We start from the raw sequence: 27245 nt of genomic DNA, 5'->3' as shown, positions 1-27245 counted from the left end.
TTTGTTCGTCTTTGGTATCAGGATAATACTGGTCTCACATAATGAGTTGAAGAGTGTTTCCTCCTCTTCTCTCTCTTGGAAAAGTTTATGAAGGACCAGTATTAATTATTTAAACATTTGATAGGATTCACCAATGATGCCATCTGTTCCATGGCATGTTTTCAAAAGAATAGTGTCCCTTCCTTTTATCAGAACTAGAAGGTGTAAGAGCATTAAGTGATTACCTGGCCATAGTCAATCTCCAGAGGGTAGAACTTTTTGGGGTGTTTTGTGAAGTTTTTGGAGTGCCAGGCATTCCCGGTTTTCTCTTCATATAATTTCGTAAAATGCTCAATGGCCTCCTCCTTGGATGGCATCTGCTCCAGTTTGTTACTACCAATTACCGTGCCCACGCGGCCCCAGGACCTGAATATCCAATACCTGTGGGAGGAGAGGAGGAACATCAGATACAAATTCAAGGGTCAGCCTGTTGTATTTCAGGATGAGTTTCCCTTCCCTGCCATTCCCCTTGAGGGAGAAACAACTGCAAACACCCCAAAATGAGGGTGACTGACAAAGAGGAACAAAAGCAACTGGTATTACAATGAAGGACCTTAATTTTACTTTGATTAAACTGAGTGTAGTAAGTTTAATTTAAAAATGCCCTTCCAAATCATATTGGCAAATGGGCTATAAAAAGTACCAAAGAACAGGTTAACCTTGTATCTGGCAACCAAACTTGAGGAGTAAATCCTGAGGCCTACAGAACTTTACATGAGAGTATCCAATTCTTCTCCCCAAAGAAACACAGCAAGCAACACTTGGAAGTCATGCGTCCAAGGTGATGCAACCATCAACGACGTGTGTTAAAAATAATGAAGAACCTTTGGCTCAGATCAGAGGCTGAGATGTGATGAAATGGGAGGGGGTGGGCCACTGGCCTGCAGGGTCAGCCACCTACAGACCCAGGCTAGCGTCTTCAGTTTCTATCTCAATCTAGGGCCAAGTCTTGGGTACCCTGTGGGCTGTGCCGCCTAGCTTTGGGCGAGTTCATTTTTTTTAGTGGAAATCAAGCATAAGTTAAATTTTACATCACAATAAACACAGATATATTGGAAATCCAGAAAGATGTGGATGCATTTTAAAAATAAAACCAGAGATTTCAAAGAAGATTTGGGGCTTCCTGCTGGCTTTCTGGGCTACTGCCCAGAGAAATACAAATTCATTCTCTGCTGGGTTATTTCCCTCTGGAAATGTTTGGAAGACACCACGCTGACCTATCCTGAAAAAAACCTTCTGACTCTAACAGCCCACACTGTCCTTTCCCTCTAAAAACCAATAAATCTAGGCCACCAGAATAACGCCCATGTCCAAAATCACCATTAGAATTTGCTTGCTGGAGGTGGACAATTCTGTTCTCATTTGCCTGTTGTTTAACACACTCTGGCACTCAGCACATTTCCACAAAAACCCTATCCCTTCTCCTGCACTCCAGTACACATCTAGCTTTTGGAAGGTATGTTTTACAAGCAAGATACCCTACTTTGACCTTCTAATCTCCAGCAAGAGTAGGTAGTAAAGTAAATGACGCAGGCTTTTATTTCTTCAGAAATTTTAAGTAGCCACACAGATATTGTGTGCTCTTTTAAGGGTCACTTCTGACATCCACATTTTCAATGAAAGGTTTGGTGAGATGTGAAGAGCCTGAGCCTGCCAGTGCCTACAACCTGCGGCTGGCCAAGATGCACCGGGCGCTGACTGTATCTCCCGGGGGCTGCCACTCTCACATGGGTTTTGCCTTTCAACAAGGAAAGCCTTTTGGATCTCCTGGAGTTCCAATGTGTAAACTGTTTTCATTTGCTAAAAAGGAAAGGTCAGTTTAATATACGAAAGTGCTCCCCCCACCTTCCCCACTTACATGCAGCTCCTGTTCTGTGCTGGCTGCAATGAGGGCCCATCGACTTGGCAGACAACTGCCCGTACTAGTAAAGTGTGCGTGGCCAAGCCAGCCCAGTCCCTCAGCACCCCAGAACTGGCTCTTACCTGCCTCCACTATGTTCAAAATAAAACAGATGCAAACCCAAACGCCTTTAGTAACGGGGGAGCCCAAGGTAACACTGATGAGTGAGGACAGAAAGGCTGTCTGGGGGCGAGGGCCTCTTCCCTCCCTCACTGCAGGTCTCACGACACACCCATGCTCTTCATGAGGCGGCTGGCTTCCCAGGAGCACTGAGAGCCTCTCAGGAGCACAGCTCTGCTGGACACTCCCGCCCTCGGCGCACCTGCTCTCTTTGTCATCCTCCAGGAGCTGCAGCTTGTAATAGGAGTTGGTTCCCTTAACGATGTCCACCAGGCCGAGGGTGGCGCTGAAGACCTTCCCGCCTTTCTCCAGGACGTGTGCGCTGTGTTCCAGACCTGTCACGGACAGAGCTCCTGTGATGAGTCTCACAGGGAGAAGGGGGTCTGCGGGCTCCCCACAAGACGTGTGCGTTCTCAGGACCGGGGAGCCTTGAGGCCAGAGGGCGAGGCGCAGCCCTGTCCCACATGGTTTCCCTCATCAACGGGGTGCCCACAGCTCACTCTGCTCACTCCCGTTCCCTTACCAGAATCAGGGTCGACAGCTGCTCCTCCTTTAAGAGTTAATTTCATTCTCTTTTCAGATTTGTTGGTACCTTGGAAGGGGATAGAGAAGTGCAAACATTAAATTAAAAATAAATAAAAAGTAAGGGGAAGGTAGCAGGCAGGGCGAGTGGGTCACCTTCACCTGTGTCAGATGTCAACATGGCATCTGTGTGCTGCCTCGCACCATCCTGCGCCCAGGGAAAATGAATGAGAAAACTGGTGTGGGCAGCGTTCAAAAGACCATTCGGGCGCAAAGGGAGAGGCTGTGCACAGGTGGACCTGGCCAGCCTGGCAGAGGCCACGGCCCCCAGCAGGATGGGGCCACGGCAGGGCGGGGCAGCTCGGGGCCTCACCTTCCTCCTTGACGGGGCCCTTGCTCTTCTTGGAGAGCACAGCCCCCGACTTCCCCTTTGGGGCCACGGCTTCAACAGGCTCTGCCTTCACCTCGGCCCCCCAGGGGGACAAGAGGTGGGTTGAGAGCAACTCCTGAAGGCTCTTGGTCGAGGCGGAGATGTCCTGGAGGAAATCCTCAGACACGACGCGGACGTTAGCTTCTTTTACTTCCTCCATCTTTTTATTCATCTTGTCGACCTCCTCTGTTCAAATCGGAGGGAAAGAACTTTGAAATCTCAAGTCACTACACAGTTATTACTTGCTGGGTACTTCCCAACCCTCGTCACCCACAGCTCTCCTCTCCTTCAAAATCTAGTGCTTGGGGCTTCCCTGGTGGCACAGTGGTTGAGAGTCTGCCTGCCGATGCAGGGCACACGGGTTCATGCCCCGGTCCGGGAAGATCCCACATGCCGCGGAGTGGCTGGGCCCGTGAGCCACGGCCACTGAGCCTGCGCGTCCGGAGCCTGTGCTCCACAACGCGAGAAGCCACAGCAGTGAGAGGCCCGCGTACCTCAAAAAAAAAAAAAAAAAAAAAAAAAAAAAAATCTAGTGCTTGGGGCCTTGGTTCATTTCAACAATCGTCTCTCACCAGCAACATCCCCCTTTTTCTAAGGTGCGATGAGTGAGAGCTGCTTTCTCCAAACCCTTCTACAGAACGAGATGTTAATAGGTATTACATAGAGAAAGGAGGTCAGATTCCTATGGGAAGAGCGGTGCACTGTTTTCTGGTCTTGGAAACTCACAATGGTCGTCGGCATATTAAGCCTGCAAAGAAGCCTGTTCACCTTCGTTTAACTCTGCATTTTCCAAACTTGCTTAAGCTGTGAACTTTTTGCCTGGAGGCAAACCTACCAACATCTTGTGAACAAGGTGAGAAGAGTGGGCTGTTACAGTCTTTACTTGGGAGTTTTCGGTGCGTGAATATAGACCACAGCATGGAGCAGCAGTGCCAAGTACGAGTGCCCACACCCCTTTCCAGAGGACCTGAACAATGCCAGCGATGATAAGAGACACATTTTTGGGGTCCCTCTGTGTGTCGGACCCTGCGCTCGGCACTTCACCTCGTTTAATTCTCAACACCACCATGAGAGACAGGGATCCCTCTGGTTCACAGGCAGACTGAACTCACTTTTGCTACTGATGCACAGGGAGGCCTTGTTGACGGTCCCTGTCAACTTCCCCCCGAGTTTCTCGATTGTGGCCTTCACTTCATCCTTGTTCCGGGAGAGTTTCCCAAGAGTCAGGATCTTCATGTTGGATAACGGCTTGTCTGGGATGGGAGAAAAGGATCACTAGGCAGGGCTGCTGCCCGGGGTGGAGGGGGGGAGCAGGAGACCAGGCAGCAGCTCCCAGGGGAAAGCCAGACCGGCTGCAAGGCCCCCGAACGGCCTCAGCACCCTCTCTGATCAGGGAGAAACGGACCTCCTTGAGGAGAAGTCTACATAAACAGAAGAAAAGAGTAAGAGTAGCAGGAAAGCAGAGGACAGGATAGCAACCTGTACGCAGTCCTCAGCACAGAAAGGACCAGCCAGGGAGAAGCCGTGCACTGACACTGCTCCACAGCAGGCCTCGAGCAGAGGTGGCCGGGGGCGCCCTGGGTCTGCTCCACAGACAGACGAGGAAGACCAGGAGGCCGGCCAGAGGGTGGGACGCCGGGGTCACGTGAACTCCCGATTTCCTTCTGTTATTCTGTTCCCACCCCATGCCTAAAAGCAAACTACAGTTCTCACAGGATGCTTATTAATCAACCCCATTAAAAAAACGAGCCTTGGGGAATTCCCTGGCAGTCCAGTGGTTAGGGCTCCACGCTTCCACTGCAGGGAGCATGGGTTCGATCCCTGGTTGGAGAGCTAAGACCCTGCATGCCGTGCGGCATGGCCAAAAAAAAATTTAAAAAGTAGCCTTGTCCACGGCAGTCACTGAGAGCTTTGGTCAGCATGGCCACACTGAGCGGAGAGAACTGACTCAGGCACCAAGAACGCTGGCATTTTAGGTATTTAGCGCTGATCCCAGCCAGAAAGACCTGGGTCAGGGGTGTGCCTTCTGTTTGTTGCGAACGGGAACATACAGAGCTGGTTACACATTTCCACAAGAGACGCTGTGGGGAGGAGTCCTTTAAGCTGTCCCTGTGAGGGAGAACAACTAGGGATACCCGTAGGGTTTAACTGAAAGTTGGCCGAGGTCTCCGCAGGGAACGGAATCACTTAGCTGTGAACTGCAAGTAAGGGGAAAGCAGAAGGGACCCTCAGGGCAGGGCCCGGACGTCGACCCCGCCTGGCCCACCACACCTGCTCTTGGACCCAGGCTGCAAGCAGCAGGTTGAACTCGCGATGACCACCCACACGCCCCCCCCCCCCAGAGGATGGAGGGAGGTCACTGCTGGGCTCGCGTTCACAGAAGAATCCTCATCCTCCACCCAGCACACGGTGGCCATAACCATTAGACTACGCCACACGTGTCCCTGAGTAAACAAAGACAGCAGTACCTTCTGCCACAAAAACACAAACTCATCTCACTGCCTTTGTTGGTGTGGAGCACTTCTCGCTGACACTGATCACAAGTACGGCAGGTCTCTGCAGGCGACAGAGACCTAGCAGCACATCAGGCTCAGGATGAATGGTGGGGGCAGGGCTGCCCGGAAGCACAAGGCTGAGCCCTGGAATGCTGCTCTGTAGCGTAGCGCAGTCAGGCAGGGGAGTCTGAATGCCCCTTGCAGGTAACTGTCTCCCTGGCCTTTCTCAGAAGCCCCCCTCCCCAACCTACCTCCTCCTGCTGGGGGTGGGATGGGGAGAACAAGGGCAGAGCTTCTCCCCAGGATCAGCCAGCGAAGAACCCAGACGGACGCCCTCTCCACCCTAAGCTCAGGGCCCCAGTCCCCCCACCCTCCCCCGAGGCTGGCCCGGAGCTGCACCTGGGGGAGCGGAGTTCACAGTGGCGGGCGCTGAGGCTGCAGAGGGCAGGGGTGCTGCCGCCAGTGGGGTGCTGGTCTCTGGGGGGAATATACGGTCCTGCTTTCGGATCTTCAATTTCTTGAGGTAAGAGATTTCTCGGAATTCCTAAAGAGTGTAAGTTTTAGTTAAGAAACCAGTTCTCCCTTGAAATAACCACCTGATAAAGAACTTAAGAATCTTTTTTTCTTATGATAAAGAATAACACAAAATAGGAAAATTTGAGGCTTTTAGTATGAAATACAGTATTACTGCTGCTATGGTGCTTATCTGCAGTACTTCTACGTTTATAATACAGCTGGTACCGTGACGCTTGAAGAGAAAAACTATTTTCCTTAAAAAACAAAAACAAAACCAACAAAAAACCCAGTTGATAATCTGGTCAGGGAACCACTGCTGGAACCTGATTACAACCCCCAGGCCTCATTCTGGAGTTGTTCCCCTCAAGAATAAAGAGGCCTCTTCCTGGGGTCGTGTGTCCATTCCATGACCAAAAGCCACCCCAGACTCCCCAGAGCACGGGAGAGAGATTACTACCCGAAAGGAAATCAGGGCAATTCCCTTCCCTTCCTAGAAGAAGGGACCGTGAATGCAGGGAGCCCATCAACAGTCAGTGTTCAGTATTAACTCTGCCACCAGCACGGTCCACCGGCATTCCGGGCGATTTACAATGGGCTGTGCCCTAAGTGGTCACTCAATAAACATCACATACACCAGGCTCAGGGATCAGGTTCCTACCCTCCTAAGCCTTCTTCCCATCAAGAAACAGCCCTTCCCTGCTAGATCCATGGTCAACGACTGCCTGGTGGATAAAACGTATGCTGGGCATCTAACACAGTGCCACACATCACAGTGAGTTTAGAATGAGTTTCTGCCTTTGAGAAAGAAGCTCAGCCTTGACCGACAGTCAGATATACAAAGGCAACTTCTACACAGGAGCTAGCTTCTAAACCAGAGGCGTGCTGAAATACTGGGAATGCTGGGAGGGCTCCTTGGAGGCAGTGACCTGCCAAGTCAGGGGCAGAGAGAGGGAGAGAGGGAGAGAGGGAGAGAGGGAGAGAGGGAGAGAGGGAGAGAGGGAGAGAGGGAGAGAGGGCGAGAGGGAGGGAGGGAGGGAGGGAGGGAGGGAGGGAGGGGGAGAGAGAGAGAGAGTGTGTGTGCGTGTAGGGGTGGTGTGAGTGTAATGTGAGGAGAAAAAAGGTGGCAGAAAGACGGGCTGCAGAAGGTAGCTGGAGCCAGATCATGGAGGGCTTTGGGGGAGGGGAGTTCAAGCTAAGGAGATGTCTGTGATTCTGTGATCCAAGCCCCTGGGGGCAGCACACTCCCTACCCACAGTCTGTAAATCCATGAATTTGCATGAGCAGCAAGCACTGTCCACCAGACAAAATGTCTTGCACCTGTAGGTACTGTTTTAAAATAACCCTTTAAAAATATACACAGATGCAGTGCAACTGACACATAAAATCCTAAATAGTTCACATCACGATCTTTTTTCCTAACCTACGATATTAAAAGGGATACAAACACCACAAACGGGCCTGTAACAATGGCATTCTCAGAAACACTGGGAAAATATTTCTAGAAGAAATGGGGAATCACTGTGAGGTTTTAAGGGTGGGGAAAGGACAAGGTCAGACTTGTTGTAGAGCAACCGAGCAAGCGCAAGTACAGAGATACGTACACAGTAATGATGGCAGTGGACAGAGAAGGCAGGAAAAGAACGAGTGGAAGAGGCAAGCGGGGAAGCGGGGCTCAGCTCTGGATGCCGAGGTGCTAGAGCCCCCAGGGCCCACAGGCAACACTTCTGGAGCGCTTACTATGTGCCACTGGGGAGGAGGCACGGGCGGTGAGGGAACTTGACGGACATCAAATCCCAAGCCCGGGGAGCCCACGACAGCCCCAGGTGGTGGGGCGCCAGCTCGCACGAGTCTGAGGGCACGGCGGAGTCCACCCAGCAGCCAGCCCCCCAAGACACTGCTGGCTCCCCCAACAGCGTGGCTCCAAACAAGGTCCCCCAACTGAGGAGTTTTACATTCTGAGAATTCAAGGGAGAGAGAGAGAGATCAACAGGAGACTTGAACTCTGGACACAACTCCCCGTCTAGCACCAAGGCAAGGAAATGTCTTGCTCTGAGAAACACTCTCCCATCACAGAGGCAGGAATTACCATTTGTTCACCACCACGTCCCTTGTGCCCAGGACAGTGCCTGGCAGAGGGTAGGCACTTGATAAACAGAAATAACACTCACAGTCTTTGCAAGCTGGAAGATTTTACACCAGTTGGACAAACCTGTGCTCCAGCTGGAAGTGCTTTGGTACTACATCTGTGTAGTGTGCCGATGTACAGAACCAAGGGCATAGTTCTCTAATCCGATTATGAGGATGGCCCCGATGTAAAGAGGTCTGAGAAACTGCTCTGCAGTTGTGGTGACCTGGAGTGTGGACAAGCCCAGAAGATGGGACCAGGTTTTTCTGCAAATATATCCCAGGATCCACACCCCCACTTACCTTTGGGGTCACCCACTCCTTCCGGTTGGGCGTCTGTGTCTTGACCATACACTTGGTCCAGGCAGTGACATCCCCGGTACAGTAATAGGCATCGCTCTTGAAGACCAGCTGGCCTGAGCATTCCTCGCAGGGAAGGAGGGCACCGAACACCATGCCATCGGCCACTCGGTCCAAGATCTGAAGCCAGTGAAGAAGAGAAGCAAGTCAAGGAGGAAAGAAGCAGCTACAGGAGAGGACATTTACCAAGAATCTGCACGGACTCCACTCGCTAAAAAAGAAGGGAGGGACTGCCCTGAGGTTCCTAACATTCCCCGAGAAGGTGGTTTACAGTTGGAGCTTGCATTTTTGTGCTTTATGAGACCTTACTTCCACGCATGAGGGGTTCCTGCAGCTCCCCTTTCCCTCAGTGACTTAGAAATAAAGGCAGAACCCAGAACATCCACTGTTTCTGCACCAGAGGGACGGCAGGGCAGGGCCTGCAGGGGAGACAGCCCTCGCAGCCCTCGGGGAGTCTGTGAGAAGAAGGCAGCAGAGAGGGCTCCTCGGGCCAAAGTTTGTGGTGTGAACACACGAGGCAGATGTGCAGCCCACCTCGGTCCTTGAGCGCCTGCCCCTTCCTGCCCCCGCAAGCGGCGACCTCGATGGCGATGACCATGCAACACAGACTATGGAATTTCACTCCCAATTAATACCAGCAGGTGTTCACCCGGAGGGCCTCCCACACTCCACCGGGGCAGTCACCGTGCACCGCGCATGGCCTGGCCGCTCGGCTCGCGGCGCCCGTAACACAAAGGCAGCTCACCGCAGACTCCCCGGAGGGCACTTGTTGCTTGTTGAATATGAGCAGCTCTTTCAGGTCATTCGTCGAACATGCTTTCTTTAGCTCGTCCTTGATGTTCCAGATCAGGTTGTTCTGGGCCTGTGCACGAGAGCCAGCAGCTGAGCGACCAGCTCCTCTCAAAGAAAGAAACCCAACTGGAGGAAGACTCCACCCTGGCTTGCTTCTGCCTCTAGTCACAGCCCCGCGCTCAGCTGAGCTGCCCCGGGGCTGCCGCAGCCCCAGGACTGTGCTCCCAGCTCGCGGCCGCGGTGTCCGCCTGGGGCGCGGGCGCTCAGGGAGGGCCAAGGCAGGTGGGGAGGCTGCGGCCCAGGCGCCGGGGTCCCCGGAACCAGCCCCTCAGGGACAAGTCCCAGGACACACAGGAACACACCCGAAGCACCAGGTTCATCTGCCCCAACACCCGGCCCCTAAGGGAGGAAGGGGCGGCTCCTCAACAACGTGAAAGCAAGCAGCAGGGGCGATCCCCAAACACCTCCCACCTCCTCAATACTCAGTGGCACGGAGGAACAGACTTAAGCTCTTCTGAAGATAGAACTTTAAACCTCGGTGGTAATACTCATGCAGCGCCTACTCTGCGTGGGACACTTTTCACGCCATCGCACGCACTCTCACGACCACCTTGGCCAGCAAGGCAGTAGTCTCCCGACGTCAGAGGCAGGGCAGGGAAGAGCGTCCTCCCGTTTGAGAGTGGTGGGCGAGTTACTCACGTCTCAGCCTCAGACCCCACCACCTCTGCAAAACAGGAAAATGCCGGCCCTCTCTGCACCGAGCGAGGAGTTGTTTAACTCGCTTGTCACGCACACGCACACACACGCGCGCGCGCGCCCTTTCCCAGCCTCTGTAAGGGCCTCTCTAGATAACATCCTTGCCTGCAGCGCCACGTGCTGGGCCACTGGTGACGGAGATGAGGGAGCACGAGGCAAAAGTCTAAGGGTATAAGGTTAGATCAGAGAAGCAGAACTTTGTCATCTGCGAGACCAAGGACGGGAGGCCAGCATAAATGGGTGTGCCAGGGTGGGGACCATGCGCAGTGTTCCCAGCTTCTGATTTTCGTTTTACCTCTGACAACACTGGAGACGGGAAAGATGGGCATGAAGGGCAAATGCAGAAGAGCACCCCAGCTCCACTGCAGCTGGGGTTGGCACCAAACTGACACAGTTTTCATTGAAGGACAACAACACCGAATCTGTGATTCTTATCAAGCAGCTGGAACCACACCAGAACTTGCTTCTAATTTTTTACACCACCAGCAAAAACCGGAATAGTCACGGAAGAGTGCAGCAGAGGGCTCATGGAAATCACGTCCCCAAGAAGCGACTGACTGCTCTCCCCTAGTTTCCCCAACACTCACCTTTTTCTGGTTAACAATTTTTACTTCGTTTCGACACACACGTAACCAACACGGTGATGAATTTCTCTGGTCAGTGACCGCTGACCTAACGGGCAGTTTGCTCCTCTTAATACATGCCTTTTATTATTATTTTTTTTAACAAGAGATTTTCATTAAAAAACATGGAACTTCATCTCTTCCAGCCATTGCCTGTGCCAAGAACCTGTGGCATCCTTGAATTTAATACGCAGTTTCCAACGTGCTACAGGTCCGGGAGGCACAGTGATGCACAGTGTGGCTGAAGCACGACGTGCCCGTCCCAGCGTGAGGCTGCCGAGCGGGAAGCAACAGCTCAGCTCCTGCTGAGCCCAGCTCCTGCTGCTCTGGCGCCTAGAGCCCACTGTGGGTGCTCTATTAGAACTAAAAGAACTTCTAAAAGAACTACTGCTTTGGGAGGAGGGAAGCAAACCTGGGGGAAAAGCCAGGCTATTTAACAACAGCTATCAAGTTGGGAATTTTTACAGCTCTCATTAAGCAGGACACACGCACCTCCTTGAACTTTCTTCCCAGAATGAGGAACAGAGTTGAGACTGAATGGCGAGAGGAGACGTCCAGCTCGGGACTCACCTTGAGGGCCTTTTCAAGCTTACTCTCCTTGTCTTTTTCTTTTCTAGATTTCTTCTTGGCCACTTCCTCCATTCCATCCACCTCATCGCCTTTTCGCTTTCTGAAAGAGACAAAGGATGTAAGGGAAAGAACCAGAGCCATTAAAGCCCTGAAAGCCAACAGCTCTGGCGACACACCATCCTAAGGCCATTCTCATGCGGCTCAGCCGGGCCCTGCCCGCTGAGAAGCTCGCCCTCTGCTCAGGCAGTGTCTGGGGCTGACGTCATCCACTGCAGGAAGCACAGCTGCCAGGAGGGGCCCGCGGTCCCTCCAGGGCCTCGGAACAACCCGGCGCAGCACAGATGAGAGAGATGGCCTGGAAGGTTCTGGCAGGGACTACGCCAGAGGTAAGACCGTAGCCGAGGGCGGGGACTGCATCAGTGCCAGGCGCTGAGCCTTTCAATCTAAGACACAGGGCTGCTCCTGAGGCCAAGAGGCTGTTCTCAGACCGGGGAGGCTGTGCTGCCACTTCCAGCCCAACAAGAAGCGGTGGTCTAGGCGCTGCCCACCAGTCTGCCTCAGCAAACGCTGCCGACCAAGTCCAGCGGCATCACTCCTGACCTAAGAGGGGGCACAGAGGGTCATCGGTAGGCCCTAGAATCAGGGCAGGTCAGCCACGGAGGTTAATACTCACTTTCAGCCATCACACAGGCCTGAGATCAAACCCTTGCATTTTCCCTCATCCGTAAAAACAAGGGAAAGAATACCGTCTACTCTGTAGGATCGTGGTGACGGTTAAATGAAATATCCTCTGTAAAAGGCTTAGCATGGCACGCCACAAGTGCTCAACCAATGCTGGTTGTTACAGCATCAATGTGAGCTTGTTCACTCCTACACCTACACCCCACATCAAAGTACCCTGAGGCTTTTTAAATCTGTGGGTCCGACTTTCCAGTTTTCTTTCCCATTCCAGAGCCACGTGTGCGGTGCAATAAACTTGTGCGTTTTGAACTGAAATACTGCGTGAAGGCCGCTTGAAGATGGGGAGGTGGGGTCACCCCGACCCTACACTGTCCAAGGAGCACAGTGTACACCACCGCCCTGCCACGCCCCCCTCGGTGGGCTCGTCACCAAGAACTAGACTGGGGCCAAGGGACTGGCAGAGGGAACACAGGAAAGAAGTACCACAGGATCAACACAGACCTAAATGTTAGCACCGTATGAAAGCCATTCTGAACTCAACCAGATAACTTATCGACCGCCCACCCCCGCTACTTAAAAAGAGTCAAGATTCTCCCAGCGCCGTTCTCAAGAGAGACCCAGACACACAGGGACACATCCACACACGAGGACATCAGGGGGACGTGAAAGTTGGTCACGCAGGGGTCAGAGGAAAGGTGGCGGTGGTGGACTCCAGCCAGGGGAACGCTCAGACGGAGCAGGGGGAAGTGGGATTTGCTCTCTGCCTGTCCACGGAGGTCAGATGCGGGACAGGGAACAGACCACCAGCAGCGGCAGGAACACGCACTGCAGCTTCCCCAGGCCTTCCCTGCTCTGTCCCCCACTGCCTCAGCTGGGGAAGGGGCGGAGCTCTGCTGCCTCACAGCGCCTGCACCCCCAGCTTTCTGACGGGCAGCAAGGGGAACACAGGAGTGATATGGACTCTGGGCCTGTGTGAAGCCTCCACCCTGCCGGCCCCGGCACCCACCCTTCACTCTTGATGGCCGGGAGCTGCCTCTTCAGGGCTTCCTTGTCCTCTGCGGCGAGGAGGCTGAAGCCCTTGAGCTGGCTCGCGCTGTACTCAGGCCGGAAGCCCAGCTCCTCTCTGTTCTCAACAAAGCAGTTCGGGTGGTACCAGCGGTCGATCATGCCTAGCTGGGGCTTCTCGGGGTCCAGCATCTTCTTGGACAGGCGCACCTGGCCCTGTAGGAGAATCCACATGTGTTACCAAAGACAGACAAGGAAGGATGGTCAAACATCAGGGGGCCAGGGGCGACCAGGTCCACACCGAAGGCAATGGGCGGGCTGCTGGGAGGTTTTGGCTCTTTTATGCCACCAAGGATTGTGTTTCCCTCAAGCCTCAGCACCCCATCTAAGAAGGGGTTAAGTCCAACCAGCTACCAACCAGCTACCCACCTACCTAGCTGCCTGGGCAAGTGAGGAAGTAACAGCATTACCCTGAGGATGTTCTGCTGACCTGGTGCAGACATAAGAACAACACCTGGGCTGCTATATCGCAGGCTCAGAAGGAGCCAGTGCAGGCCCCAATTCTAGCAGGGACTTTCTGCAATCTCCCCACCCAGACTCTTCAGTCTCTTTACACATATGAAGACCCCCTAAGATGCAGTAATAAACTATCTTATGCTAGAATCTAGCCCTGCCATCCTCCCCAGGTTTACAATTCCCAGGCCTGACATTCCTGAGCCCAGATTGGAAACCTTGTAACAAGGAGCACCGGACACTACTCCACTTCAGGCCAAGCAACACTCAGCAGCACACAGCCTCGGGCATTCCCTTAACTTTTGCCTCAAATTCTTGTGGTTGAAGGTAGCTGGAAAAGATCTAGCAATTTCATGGTTTTCCTTTCTAAACACCCACTGACTCACCTCAATTTCCTGTATAATACCAAGGAGGTAGAAACCTTTAATGGATGCCTTGAATTAATCAACCAGCATGTTTACCTAAGATCAGAGCATCTTGGGTGATAAGGCGAAAGGGCACAGGCCGACCCCTCCACCTGTGTCCCTGCTACTCAGGTAGCCGTCATTCTGCCAGACAAGCTGTCATTCTTCAGGGACCAGAGCTGGTGGGGAAGGGTGGTTAATGAAGTTCCTGATTAAGAGGAAGAAACCTGGAGGCTCATACCAGGGAAGAAACACACTCCTTAAACTTAATCCTACCATAAAATACAGCTTTCCCCCAGCCACTGCACAGCCCAGGAGAGAGCCCTTGTGTAAATGTTTTTCAAACTCTGCCAGGTCTCCTAAAAGCAGGTGCAGCGACGTACATGGGCTGGACCATGAATAATCAGGGCCAGACCTGCCTGGAAGAAAAGTCACTGTCATCTCCTGTCTCTACTAAGATCTTCACTTTATTTTTAACCACTGGTGTTGACCCAGCACCTAAAGCCCCTATTTTTTCTTTTCTTTTGAGATATCCGATGACATCCAATGCAAGAAATCCAGAAAGTCAGACAGGTGAAGTCCAAAGCTCTCACTCACCTTTTCTATCTTCTCCATGCAGCCCTTGCATGTGCTTCTGTTGGACTTGGCGTACTCTGCCGCAAACTCGCCCAGTGTCTTCTCCGTCTTGCTGCCAACTCCATCTTGGCCTTTGCCTGAAGTATGAAACACAGCCACGCTCATTTTAGCAGCCTCCGCGCAGCTCCAAGGAGCCCCTGTCTTCCTCCTCTACCTCTTGGGATTCCTCTACCAGGACACCTTGTGTTCTGGGTGACCACAGCTGGTCCATCTCATCTACACTTGTTTCTTACCATTGTGGTTGGTTAACAGAGCTTCTTTTCTGGCAATAAAATAAAAAAATTTCTCAGACAGCCTCCTGGAAACAGCAGTGTTAGCTGGTGGTGGTCTCGCTGTCCCCCTCTCTCCATTTCCTCTGTAGCCCCCTTCTTCACTTTGGAAAGAACGTAAGTGCTTACTATGAAAACCCTGTAACATACTAAATTCCAACACTGCCTTCTAATTTCCATTACACCTTCACTTATCAGAGTTGAGTGTTGAGTTAAAAGGAGTATCTTGATATAGGAACAGATAAAAGTATATGTAATAATTAAACATGTGGAGCTACAAGGATATATTGTACAACACGGGGAATATAACCAATATTTTATAAATATAAATGTAATATATTACACGAGTCACTCTATTGTACCCCTGTAATTTATATACTATTGTACATCAACTATACTTCAATAAAAAAACAAAAACAAGAGAGCTGACAAACAACAAAAAAAACAAAAAAACCTCCATAATCAAGAGAAAAAGAAAATTAAATATGTGGTACGGTGGCATTCCTAATTAGCGGGGAAAGATTGAATCATTCAATAAAGAATCTTGGGGAAAAATGGCCAACCATTTGGGACAAAAACTAGATTCTTTTCTTATATAAAAATAAACTCCAAGACTGAATGTTTCTCTCCTAAAATCAGGAATAAAGCAAGGCTGTCTTCTCTTACCACAGACAACACTGTACTGGAGGCTCTAATATGTGCAGTAGGCAAGAAAAAGAAACAAAATGTGTAAGTGTAGAAAAGAACAAGTAAAGCCATCTCTATTTGTAGATGACATGATTGTAACTGGGATTAGTCTTAAGAATCTACAAAAAAGCTACTAGTACTATTAAGTGAATTTAGCAAAGTTGCAGAGCACAAGGTCAATATAAAACATTTCTATATATTAGCAATAAACATACTGGAAAAAGAAATTAAAGCACACTACTATTTAAACAGCATTAAAATACACAGAATACTTAGAGATAAATTTAATAAGACATACAAGATCTCTCTCTACACTGAATCTACAAGATTTTGCTGAAATTAAAGAAGAAATGAATATCATGTTTATGGACCGAAAGACTCAATTTACTATGATGTCAATAATCCCCAGTTTGATCTACAGATCTGATGCAATGCCAGTCAGAATCCTAGCAAGCTTTTCGAGGGAGAAATTGACAAGTTTACCACAAAATTTGTAAGGAGATGACAAAGGACCTAGAAAGGTCAAAATACTACTGAAAAAGAACAAATTTAGAGGAATTACACTACAAGACTTCATGACTTACTCTAAGGTTACAATCATTAAGACAGTGGAGTAGCATAAATCAGTGGAACCAAATATCGAGACCATATACAGACCTATCATCAGCTGATTTTGATAAGGAAGCCAAAGTCTTTTCAACAAATGGTGCTGGAACAAAATAATAGCCACATGGGGGAAAAAAAAAACAAAAAACGTGTGCCTCACGCCTAACACAAAAGTTAATTTAAGATAAATAAAATTAAATAATTTAAGATGAGCTAAAGCTACAAAACTCCCAGAAGTTCTGGAGCATATCCTTCAATGACCTTAAACAGTAAGCAAAGATTTCTTAGGAGACAGAAATTACTACCCCAAAAAGGAGAAAAAAAAACACAAAAAAACAACAAATTGGACTTCATCAAAACGAAAAACTAGTCTCTTCAAAAAATGTCAGTAGGGCTTTCCTGGTGGCGTAGTGGTTAAGAATCCGCCTGCCAATGCAGGGGACACGGGTTCGAGCCCTGGTCTGCGAAGATCCCACATGCCGCAGAGCAACTAAGCCCATGCGCCACAACTACTGAGCCTGCGCTATAGAGCCCAAGAGCCTCAACTACTGAAGCCTGCGCGCCCAGAGCCCGGGCTACGCAACAAGAGAAGCCACTGCAATGAGAAGCCTGTGCACCGCAATGAAGAGTAGCCCCCGCTGGCCGCAACTACAGAAAGCCCGTGCAGCAACAAAGACCCAATGCAGCCAAAAATAAATAAATACAATAAATAAATTTTTTAAAGTCAGTAAATAAACGAAAAGACAAACCTCTGAATGGGAGAAGGTATTTGCATTATTTATATCTAATAGAGGACACGCACCTAGAATATTCTAAGAACTCTTACAACTCAATAATAAAGACATGCAAATTAAAACCGTGATATCACTACACACTTATTGTAATGGCTAATATCAAAAAGAGTGACCATACCAAGTGCTGACAAGGATGTGGAGGAACTCTCAAACAGTGCTGGTGGCAATGTAAAATGGTCCAACCGCTTTGGAAACCAGTTTGGCACCTTCTTTAGAAAGCTGAACGTACATCTAATGTATGATCTACCACTCCATTCCCAGCTATATACCCAAGAGAAACGAGAGCACATGTACGTACAGAGCTTGTACACAAGTGTTCGTAGCAGCTGTATTTGTAATGGTCCCAATCTGTCAACAACTTAAAAGTTACCAACTGGAGAATGGATAAACCAAGTGTGATATACTCAAGAGACTACTCCTCAGTAATAAAAGAACTGACGACACATGAGACAACCTGGATAAGTCTCACAGACATTATGCTGAGCGAAAGCACCTTACGAGAGAAAAAGATACTATTCCTTTCTCCCTGAAACTCTAAATCACACAAAATTAATCCAAAGGGATAGAAATCAGAACAGTGGTTACCTTGCTGAGGCGGAAGATGACTCGGAAAGGGCATAAGGGACCTTTCTGGGGGTGGCGGGTACAGAAATTTGATGGGGTGAATATTAGATGTGTGTATGCATTTGTCAAAACTCACTGAACTGTACACGTAAATTTGTGCATGTAACTGTATGTACGTTATTTTTAAAATTCCGGATGAAAGATTTCAAAATACCAAAAACAGATACTTTATTCAAAATACCCAAAACAGGTACTTCTGGGCTTCCCTGGTGGCGCAGTGGTTGAGAGTCCGCCTGCCAATGCAGGGGACGCGGGTTCGTGCCCCGGTCCAGGAAGATCCCACATGCCGCGGAGTGGCTGGGCCCATGAGCCATGGCCGCTGAGCCTGCGTGTCCGGAGCCTGTGCTCCGCAACGGGAGAGGCCACAACAGTGAGAGGCCCGCGTACCGCAAAAAAAACAAAAAAACAAAAAAAAACCAGGTACTTCAAGTGAGAAAACAGATATGACAAGAACATTTAGTCAAAGATGAAGCTTCAATATGATGAAACAGAAAATAACCTATCTAAAAGAAAAATGTCAAACCAGGAAAAATATTTGCAAAACATGAGACCAAGAATTAGTATCTTTTGTACTTCACTAAGGAAAAGAAAAATACCCCAAGAGAAAAATGAGGAAAAGACACACACAACTATTAAAGTAACACAAATGACTGATCAACACATGACAAAATGTTCCATGTCACTAGGAGCAAAATGAAAAGGAATGAAAATACTTAGGGATGGTGTGGAAGTGGAGAAATGGGTACATCTCATACTGTTGGTACAAGTGGAACTGATACAACCTTTCTGAAAGGCAAGCTGGCACACACACAGAAGGCCTTCAAATACTTTCTCTTTCAGCAGTATTTCCCCCCCCTTGGAATTAAAGAAAAAACTGGACAGGTGCCCAGGATATACCAGAAATCTGCGGCAGCTCTATGTGTAATAGAGCCAAATGGTTTAAAGTCTAGTTTCAAAAGCAAGAGAGTCTAGACTTGAATCTCAGCTCGAACATTTACCACCAGCATGACCTTGGGCCACTTACCTAACCTCTAGGTGTCTCAGCTCCTCAACTGGAAAAACTGGTAAAGGGCTGGGGCAAGGATTCAATGAAATTAATATACGTCAAATACGTGAATGATGAGCAAAACTGAGCAAGACCTCAAGAAGTGAGTACTACGTACCTTTAACAATAACGACGGAAATCTGTAACTTAACATGAAGAGTAAATATTAAGCTGTATAATGCAATAGGTAGGTATGGGGAAGTACAAATCAAGATCACCATGAAATACCACTTCAAATCATTAGGAAGAGTATTACTAAAAAGAAAAAATCCTGAAAAACCAACCTCCCCTCCCCTCCTGCCAAAATCCAGAAAATAAAAGTGTTGATACGGATGTGGAGAAATCAGAACCCCATGTATTGCTGGTGGGGATGTATAATCCCGCAGCTGCTGTGGCAAACAGTACTGCAGTTTACACAAAAAATTGCATATAGAATAACTATAGGATCCAGCAATTCCACTTCTGGGTACATACATAAGAGGACGGAAAGCAGGGTCTGGAACAGATATCTGTATACCAATGTTCACCAATCACCAATCGGCAGAAACAACGCACATGTCCATCAATGAATGAATGGATAAACAAAATCTAGTATAGCCATGTAACAATATTATTCAGCCTTAAAAAGGAAGGAAATTCTGACACACGCCACATGAATGAATCCTGAAGACATTAGGCGGAGTGAAATAAGTCAGGCACAAATAGACAAATATAGTATAAGCCAAACACAAAAGGACAAATACTGTATGATTCCACCCATATGAGGTACTTAGAAGTAGTCAAATTCATAGAGACAGAAATAAGAGTGGTTGTCAGAGACTGGGGGGAGGTAAATGAGGAATTAGTGCTTAATGGGTATGGAGTATTAGTTTGGGAAGATGGCAAAGTTTTGGAGATGAATGGTGGTGATGACTGCATAACAATGTGAATGCACTTAACACCACTGAAACGTACACTTAAAAATGGTTAAGATGGTAAATATTGTGTTATGTATACTTTATCAGAAGAAAAGGTGACTGAACATTAAAAAAAGTTAATACCTAAGGTAGAATTCCACTTCTGCAGGAATGAAAACACACACGCATCAATATTTGAATAGAGGGCTTCCCTGGTGGCGCAGTGGTTGAGAGTCCGCCTGCCGATGCAGGGGACACGGGTTCGTGCCCCGGTCCGGGAGGATCCCACATGCCGCGGAGCGGCTGGGCCCGTGAGCCATGGCCGCTGAGCCTGCGCGTCTGGAGCCTGTGCTCCGCAGCAGGAGAGGCCACAGCAGTGAGAGGCCCGCGTACCGCAAAAAAAAAAAAAAAAAAAAAAAAAAGAAAAAAATTTGAATAGAAAATAATTTTCTAATAAGACACCCGCAACATTAATGATAGTTCTTTCTGAATTACAGGATCTGGGACGATTTAACTTTTTGTTCTCATCAACAGCCTGGAGTCACACAACAACAGGTTAAACTGGGTCAGTTCACAGCAAGGCAGAGAAATGAGAATTCAGTCTCAGGAGATCTTCAAAAGGGGACAAAAAAAAAACTGTTTAAAATTTAAAGGCATCTCAGCAAGTCTGCGGATGCTGACAAACTGACCAAGGCTTATATGGAGAGGCAGAGGACCCAGAACAGCCAATACAATATTGAAGAGGAACGAAGTCAGGGGACTGACACTGCCTGACTTTCAGACTTGCTATAAAGCTATATAATCAAGAGAGTGTGGTACTGGTGAAATACACAAATTGATAAACATGCCAGAATACAGCCCAGGAGTACACCCACACAGATACAATCAACTGATGTTTGAGGAGCAAAGGCCACACAGTGGAGAACAGCCTTTTCATCAAGTGGTGCAGGGACAACTGGGCATCCGCATGCAAAAAAATTTAATCTAGACGACAGATTAAACCTGTCGCAAATATTAACTCAAAATGGATCACAGGGGCTTCCCTGGTGGCGCAGTGGTTGAGAATCTGCCTGCCAATGCAGGGGACGCGGGTTCGAGCCCTGGTCTGGGAAGATCCCAAATGCCGCGGAGCAACTTAGGCCCGTGAGCCACAACTACTGAGCCTGCGCGTCTGGAGCTTGTGCTCCGCAACGAGAGGCCATGACAGTGAGAGGCCCACGCACTGCGATCAAGAGTGGCCCCTGCTCGCGATCAAGAGTGGCCCCTGCTCGCTGCAACTAGAGAAAGCCCTCGCACAGAAAGGAAGACCCAACACAAATAAAGAAGCTTTCATTTAAAAACAAACAAACATTGTTTTCAGAATAATACTGTGTATCACTGATTTGTCTAAATAGTACTCCCACACCCAGTCTTTGGGAGAAAAAAAAAATGGATCACAGACTTAAATGTATTGATAGAACACAAAACTATAAAACTCCTAGAAGATAACACAGGAGAAAATCTAGATGACCTTGGGTATGGTGATGACTTTTTAGATACAATACCAGACCTAGTACATGAAAGAAATAATTTGAGAAGCTGGCCTTTATTAAAATCAAAAATGTCTACTTTGTGAAAGACAGTGCCAAGAGAATAAAAAAGACAAGCCACAGACTGGGAGAAAATACTTGCAAAAGACACATCTGATCAAGGACTGTTCTACAAACTATATGAGGAACTCAATAAAACGAACCTGATTAAAATCGGGAGAATATCTGAACAGACCCTTTACCAAAGAACATATACAGATGGCAGACAGACATGTGAGAAGATGCTCAACATCATATGGTACTAAGGAACCGCAAATTAAAATGAGATACCACTACGAACATTTTAGATTGCCAAAATCCAAAACATTGGTAAAAAATGCTGGTAAGAACGTGGAGGAACAGGAACTCTCATTCATTGCTGGTGGTAATGTAAATGGTTAGGCCACTTTAGAAGACAGCTTGCAGTCTAAACATACTCTTACCATACAATCCAGCAATTGTGTGCCTTGGTATTTACCCACGTGAGTTGAAAACTTAGGTCCACCCAAAACCCTGCACATGGATGTTTATAGTAGTTTTATTCATAAGTGCTAAAACTTGGAAGCACCCACGGTGTCCTTAAATAGGTGAATGGATAAACTGTGGTACCTCCCAACAATGGAATATTATTCAGTGCCCAAAAGAAGTAAGTTATTGAGCCGTGAAAAGATATGCAGGAACCTTAAATGCATTATTACTAAATGAAATAAGCCAATCTGAAAAGTTGCACACTGTTTGATTCTAACTATGTGACATTCTAGAAAAGATGAAACTATGGAGATAGGAAAAATGTCAGTGGTTGGCAGAGGGAGGGATTAACAGGTGGAACACAGAGGAATTTTATAAGGGAGTGGAAATACTCTGTACGACGTTATAATGATTGATATATGTCATTATACATTTGCCCAAACCCATGTAAGATGTACACCACCACGAGTGATGACTAATATAAACTATGGACTTTGGGTGATGATGTATCAGTGTAGGTTCAGTGACTGTAACAAATGGACCATCTGCTGGGGGATGTTGATAGTGGCGGAGGTCATGCCTCTGTGGGTACATGGGAACTCTCTGTACTTTCTGCTTAATTTTGCTGTGAACCTAAAACTACTCTAAAAACAAGGTCTACTGAAGGTAACAACCGCAACAAATGTAAAGGCTACATTTCAAGCATCTGGAGAAATATCCTGCACCAAACAGAACACTGGGTCCCTGAGGCGCTGCTGAAATAACAGAGGGGTAAGTGAAGGACCTTTTCTTTGCTGCCACAGAAAAGCTCCCCCTCCCCCCACAACCCAGGAAACTTTAGGGGTTGGGGCGACCCCCGCACCTCCCCGGTGTGCACGCACCCGTCACTCCTCCAGCCTCAGCCGTCTTCTTGACCTTCTGCTGGTCATCCCAGCGGAGCTCGGAGAACCCATCCACCTCGACGTCAGGGTGCCGTATGGAGTGGCCGACCTTCCAGAAGCAGGAGAAGTGGTACCAGTGCGGGACTTTTCCGTCGAACATGGGCGACTAGAAGGGCGCAACCAGAGGAGGAGAAAGCGCAGTGAGCCTCAGGCCCGGCCCTCAGCACCTGGCATCCTAGCCCCCCCGTTCGCTTACCTGTAAACCAAGGGCAGCCTCCTCTCCACTCCCCGACGCCGCAGAGGAAAAGCTGCCAACATGGGCAATCAGCACCCACCCCTCAGCTATGAAAGCTGCCTGCCGAGCCGCCCTGGGGACAGGGACCAGGACATCCCTCGGGACTGACCGCCTTTCTGGCTAAGAGTTCAGCGTACTGTTACCAAAGTCGCCGCCGTGCTTCAGTCACAGGCTCAGCCCAGAGCTCGGTGAGGGCACAGGAGACGCAAGTCCTGCGTCCCGCACGCCCACACGTGGAGAGACGCCACCGCCAGGCCCAAAGGGCTCTGTGCACTTAGAACAATGCGGAACAAGTCCAAGCTCAGGCGCCAGGCCAAGCAAACGTGTCAGAGAAGCGTCACGCCGGCAGCGAGCCACGCAGATGTGCGTGGGATGAAGGACTTCTACGAGGGAGAGGGACGGGGGGGCGGTGTCACCTCACCCCCAGCAGCTGGGAGGTCCCTCCTGCCCCTCACCAGCCACCAGGGGACACCCTGCAGTTGTCTCTGGGGAACCAGCACCGTTATTTCACAGTTGCATGGGGGTGGGGGTCAGACAGGCAGCAAGTGACTCGGCCTCAACTTGAAACAGTGACCACGGTTCTTTCCACTACGCTGCTCGGCAGGAAGAGGTACTTAAAAATATACAAACGGTCTGACTGGAGCAAGAGGGGCCCCAAACATCTGCTTTGATAGAACATAAGTCTAAATGTCAAGCAGATGGCATAAAACAGCATTAAAAATAAATACCATGCAGAACTTTCAGGATGGAGTTGTGCGGACAGAGGAAGGACTCTGAAAAAGCAGTGACAAGATCTCCAACTGGCCCTCTCCTACCAGGTGAGCGGCCTCTCTCTGGATTTAATATACGGTATTAAATAAAGTGTAGGGTTAATAAGGCTGGGGCACAAGGACTCTTCAGCACCAAGCAGCTTGGGCTTAAGCAGCATCGGCTGTTCCCTGGGCCCAGAACGTGCCCCAGCCCTACCTGGGGCGAACAGCACTTCCTCAGGTCCCACGACACCCCTTCCCATGCCCCCCCAGAGTCAAGAGCCATTTGGGTTATTATTTGATCAACATCTGTGTCCTGCGTCGGGTTAGAAGCTCCCAGAGAGGCACGATGCCTGCCTTGCTAGCAACTGGCAACGCCAGCTCACGGCGGGCACACAGTGTCTGCGGAATGCCCCAAGTCTGGAAGGAAGGGGGAAGAAAGGTGGGATGAGGGAACTCCTGCCGTGGAAAAGACGCTCCCTCCAAACCTGAGACAGCCCTCCCCACCCCCAACCAGACGACAAACGGCATTTCAGAGAGTAGACTTGTGCCCTGGCTCTCAAACTTTCACCAAGGCAGCCGACACCTCGTTAAGCATCTGGACGTCTTGTTACAACGTCTGTGGTGGCCTCGACCTGGGTCTTCCTGCCCTGGGACCCCCGTCTAAGCCTGCTCTAAGAGCAAAGGGGGGCATGTGGCTCAGCGGCTTTGCCCCCAACTGGAACTCATGGCCGTGGCATTTCTTCCTGGCTCTGCTGGGGCCTGACACTTACCCCTTAAACTTCGGTCTGGGTGCCATGCCCCCAACCACTGGCGCACTGCCAGACACCAGAGAGGAGGCCTGCACTAGGGTGTACTCACGGCACAGGCTTGGGGGACTGTTAGGGCTCCCATCCTCCCCCAAAAGACGAAAGACCCCTTAACCAAGGCAAGGCTTTACTTTAGAACTTAGGACTGAGAATGATACAGCCGGAAGGGAATTGGACCAAGGGCACAAGACTACTGGCTCCGGAAGCAGCCGGATCCTTCGCTCTATACTCAGCAAACATGAGCGCCTACCACGTACCAGGGTCCTTACCCAGCCACTCAAGTCTGTTTCCAGAGAAACGGGCCATGAAAGGAGGCCATACCACGGCCCACTACCCTGCAGAGAGCGGAATGACCACTAGCACGAAGAAAGTCACCACGCAGTTTGCTGCAGGTCCTTCCAAGAACACCAACAAGTCAAAAGGCAGGAAGGCCCAGTTCATCCCCTCGAGGCTGCCCCAGAGCATGCCAGCTAAAGTATCAGGTATTTGATACTCAGAGAACAATCCTCCCATACAAAATGTAAAAGAAGGTATTTAAATCCCAGGGAAGTGGGGCGGGGGCGGGCGGCAAGAATGGCTTCTTTCTTTCTGGCCTTCACCAGCTCAGCCTACAAGACCAATGTTACATTCTGAGTTAAAACCCCACCCCCAGTTACAGTTAGAGAAAACCACACTTAATTTTAATAATAATTTCCTTCACTATCAAGAAGGATCCAGAATGTTAGACTTTCTTACCGCCTGGACTCCGATAGAGAGAGCCAACCCACCTCTTCATTCCTCACCAGTGTCCTTGTCTCCACACACTGGCTGGACTGAGGTTTTCTGTCTTTCCCAATAGAACAGGGTCATCTTTGGCTGTCCGGTGAAGGCTACGGATGTCCCTTTCTCAGACTAACATTTTAAAATGCACGATAAAATACATACGCTCACAAACGAAATCAATTATATTGAAATAATTATCAAGACATTTAAAATGTTTACTGGGATACAGTAATCTACAAGCTTTAAAGTATTAAATAACGAAACATAGTACCCACTTTAATAACTACTGTGATCTTGTAGCGATGAGTGTAAATGGTTATTTTAAGAAATCCCCAACAACTGTAAAGCGATGTGAAAATAACAGTAACTACTACTGATGACAAAAATCACAGGTACTGCTAATGCGCCTTTGCTTTGCAGGTTACATTCATAATTGTAGGAAGTAATGAATTGTAACTTAAGTCTAGTGAAAATAGAGATGCATGTTTTTTCTCACGGAAACTCATGGACCTCTTGAGTTCTATCTGCCATCCCACAGACTCCAGGTTAAGAGCCCCTGCACTAACAGCAACTTCATAGGATCGGCGGCCCAAACATTAGGGTGAAAAGATGCTCTGCAGGAGATATAGCGCCTCAAATGGTAGGCCTTGCCCACTTCTGCATCCTCAACTTCCTGCCACTTCTGTGGTGAGCTCCCATCTTGGACACATCATGCCTAGGGAACAGCTCCATCAGGTGGCACCCACCCCTGTAGAGCAATGTTTACCAGTCATCACCCCTTTAACCAAACTGGAAGCTCCCAGGCGTGGAGTCTCTCCTTGTGCCCCTAGTACCTAACACAGTGCCCGGAACCTAGCAGCTGCTCAGCGAGTGTTGACTGAACGAGTAAGTACTGTGTGCCAGGTACTGAGCTAGGTGGCCCTGAGGCTGATTCCAAGATGACCACCTCAGTCCCTGCCATAGTATGAAATGAGACAGTCTAAGTACACTATGGTACCCACTCCCCTCCAGCCAGTAACTACTGCAAATCCAGCAGTACCATCCCGTCATTCATAAAACACATACTGCCTCACCGCCTGGAAGGAAAATCAAGGTACCTTGACCATGAGCACTAAGCTTGGATAAAGGCTTTCTGTTGGGAGTGGGGAAGACAGGGCAGGTGGGAACCCTGATTAGGCAGGCAGACAGGAGCTGAAGGAGGCAGGAACCTCCAGACACACTACCTCACTCCAACACCCCTCCCGCCATCGGGCAAGCCTCAGGGACCACCGGAGGGAAATCCCAAATCTGTCAAGAAGCCCAGGTGAGAAACCCCAGGAGCCACTCTTACTCAAACCAGAGAGCTGCAAAGGCATCAGGAGGACGTGTCTGTGAACTTGGAAAGTTTGAGGAAAATGTTAAACCATAAATTAAGCCAAAAGTGAATGCACCGCACTGAAATGACACCAACTTGCATAGTTTTGCATAATTAAAAAAAATGAGAGTGGGTGTTGAAATGATAGCCAAAAATAGATTAAAAAAAAACAACCCTCACTTGCCAGTCGCCACCATCAATGTAGGACAAAAATCTTCCAGAATAAGGTTAGGTCAAAACCAGACTAGCTTCAAAAGGCCACGCGTACGTTTTCTTCCCAAGGCGAATGGCTATAAAACAAACCCAGAAATAAGGCCAGAAGCGGCTGCTTATTTTTACAAAGTAAAAGGCACCACCAGCTCCTGACCGTATTTCCCGGGCTTTTGCTGCAAGATCAGCAAAACCTTCCAGAAGGGTCCACCCGGCGGGCCATACAGGGGACGAGAGGAAGCAGCTGCGCCCGCAGGCCCCGCGCGGGCTCGAAAGGGCCGGCCCGGCCTGCAGCTCCCGACCAGCCCTCCCCCCACCCTCCCCGGACGCGCGGAAGCCCCAGCCTCGCACAAAGCGGCCTCTCCGCCCGTACCTGCACCATGATGGCCATCCGGAGCGAGTCCTTGGGGATGCTCTCACTGCATTTCTTGCAAGAGGCGCGCCCGCTCTTGGCGTACTCGACCCGGTAGAGCTTGTCCGATGACTCCGCCATCCTCCTCTTCGAGCTGCTGCAGCTCCGGGAGCCCGACGCCGCTACCTGGAGACCCGCTGCTGCTACCAACGCCTCGCCCGCCGTTCCGCTCCCCGCTGGCGCACGAGCGTCTAGAGACGCAGCCGCCGCCACCTCCGAGCAAGCCGCGTAGGCCACCCGCCGCTCTGGATAGATTACTGATGCCTGGCGGCGGGCACGCTCCGGCGTCCGCGCTCACGTGGCGGGGCCGCCGGCACGCGCGCCCCCTGC

The 27245-nt window shown here is 49.6% G+C and overlaps 1 protein-coding gene across 1 annotated transcript in view; it reads right to left on the bottom strand.

Annotated features, from left to right (window-relative positions):
- Window positions 1–27185, bottom strand: part of PARP1 (poly(ADP-ribose) polymerase 1) — a 42174-nt gene extending 14989 nt beyond the window's left edge. The window contains exons 1-13 of the mRNA XM_067729588.1: window positions 26877–27185; window positions 22325–22490; window positions 14448–14563; window positions 12935–13149; window positions 11248–11347; window positions 9252–9368; window positions 8450–8626; window positions 5906–6050; window positions 4124–4264; window positions 2955–3197; window positions 2583–2651; window positions 2262–2394; window positions 225–420 (exon numbers count right to left, since the gene is read on the bottom strand). Of these exons, the coding sequence (XP_067585689.1) occupies window positions 225–420; window positions 2262–2394; window positions 2583–2651; window positions 2955–3197; window positions 4124–4264; window positions 5906–6050; window positions 8450–8626; window positions 9252–9368; window positions 11248–11347; window positions 12935–13149; window positions 14448–14563; window positions 22325–22490; window positions 26877–26996 (1938 nt within the window). The 5' untranslated portion in view covers window positions 26997–27185. The remainder of the gene's footprint in view (window positions 1–224; window positions 421–2261; window positions 2395–2582; window positions 2652–2954; window positions 3198–4123; window positions 4265–5905; window positions 6051–8449; window positions 8627–9251; window positions 9369–11247; window positions 11348–12934; window positions 13150–14447; window positions 14564–22324; window positions 22491–26876) is intronic.
- Window positions 27186–27245: the final 60 nt, after the last annotated feature.

Source organism: Pseudorca crassidens, chromosome 2 (genome assembly GCF_039906515.1).
Source record: "Pseudorca crassidens isolate mPseCra1 chromosome 2, mPseCra1.hap1, whole genome shotgun sequence".
Lineage (NCBI taxonomy): Eukaryota > Metazoa > Chordata > Mammalia > Artiodactyla > Delphinidae > Pseudorca > Pseudorca crassidens.
This window is presented reverse-complemented; position numbering and strand designations above follow the sequence as displayed.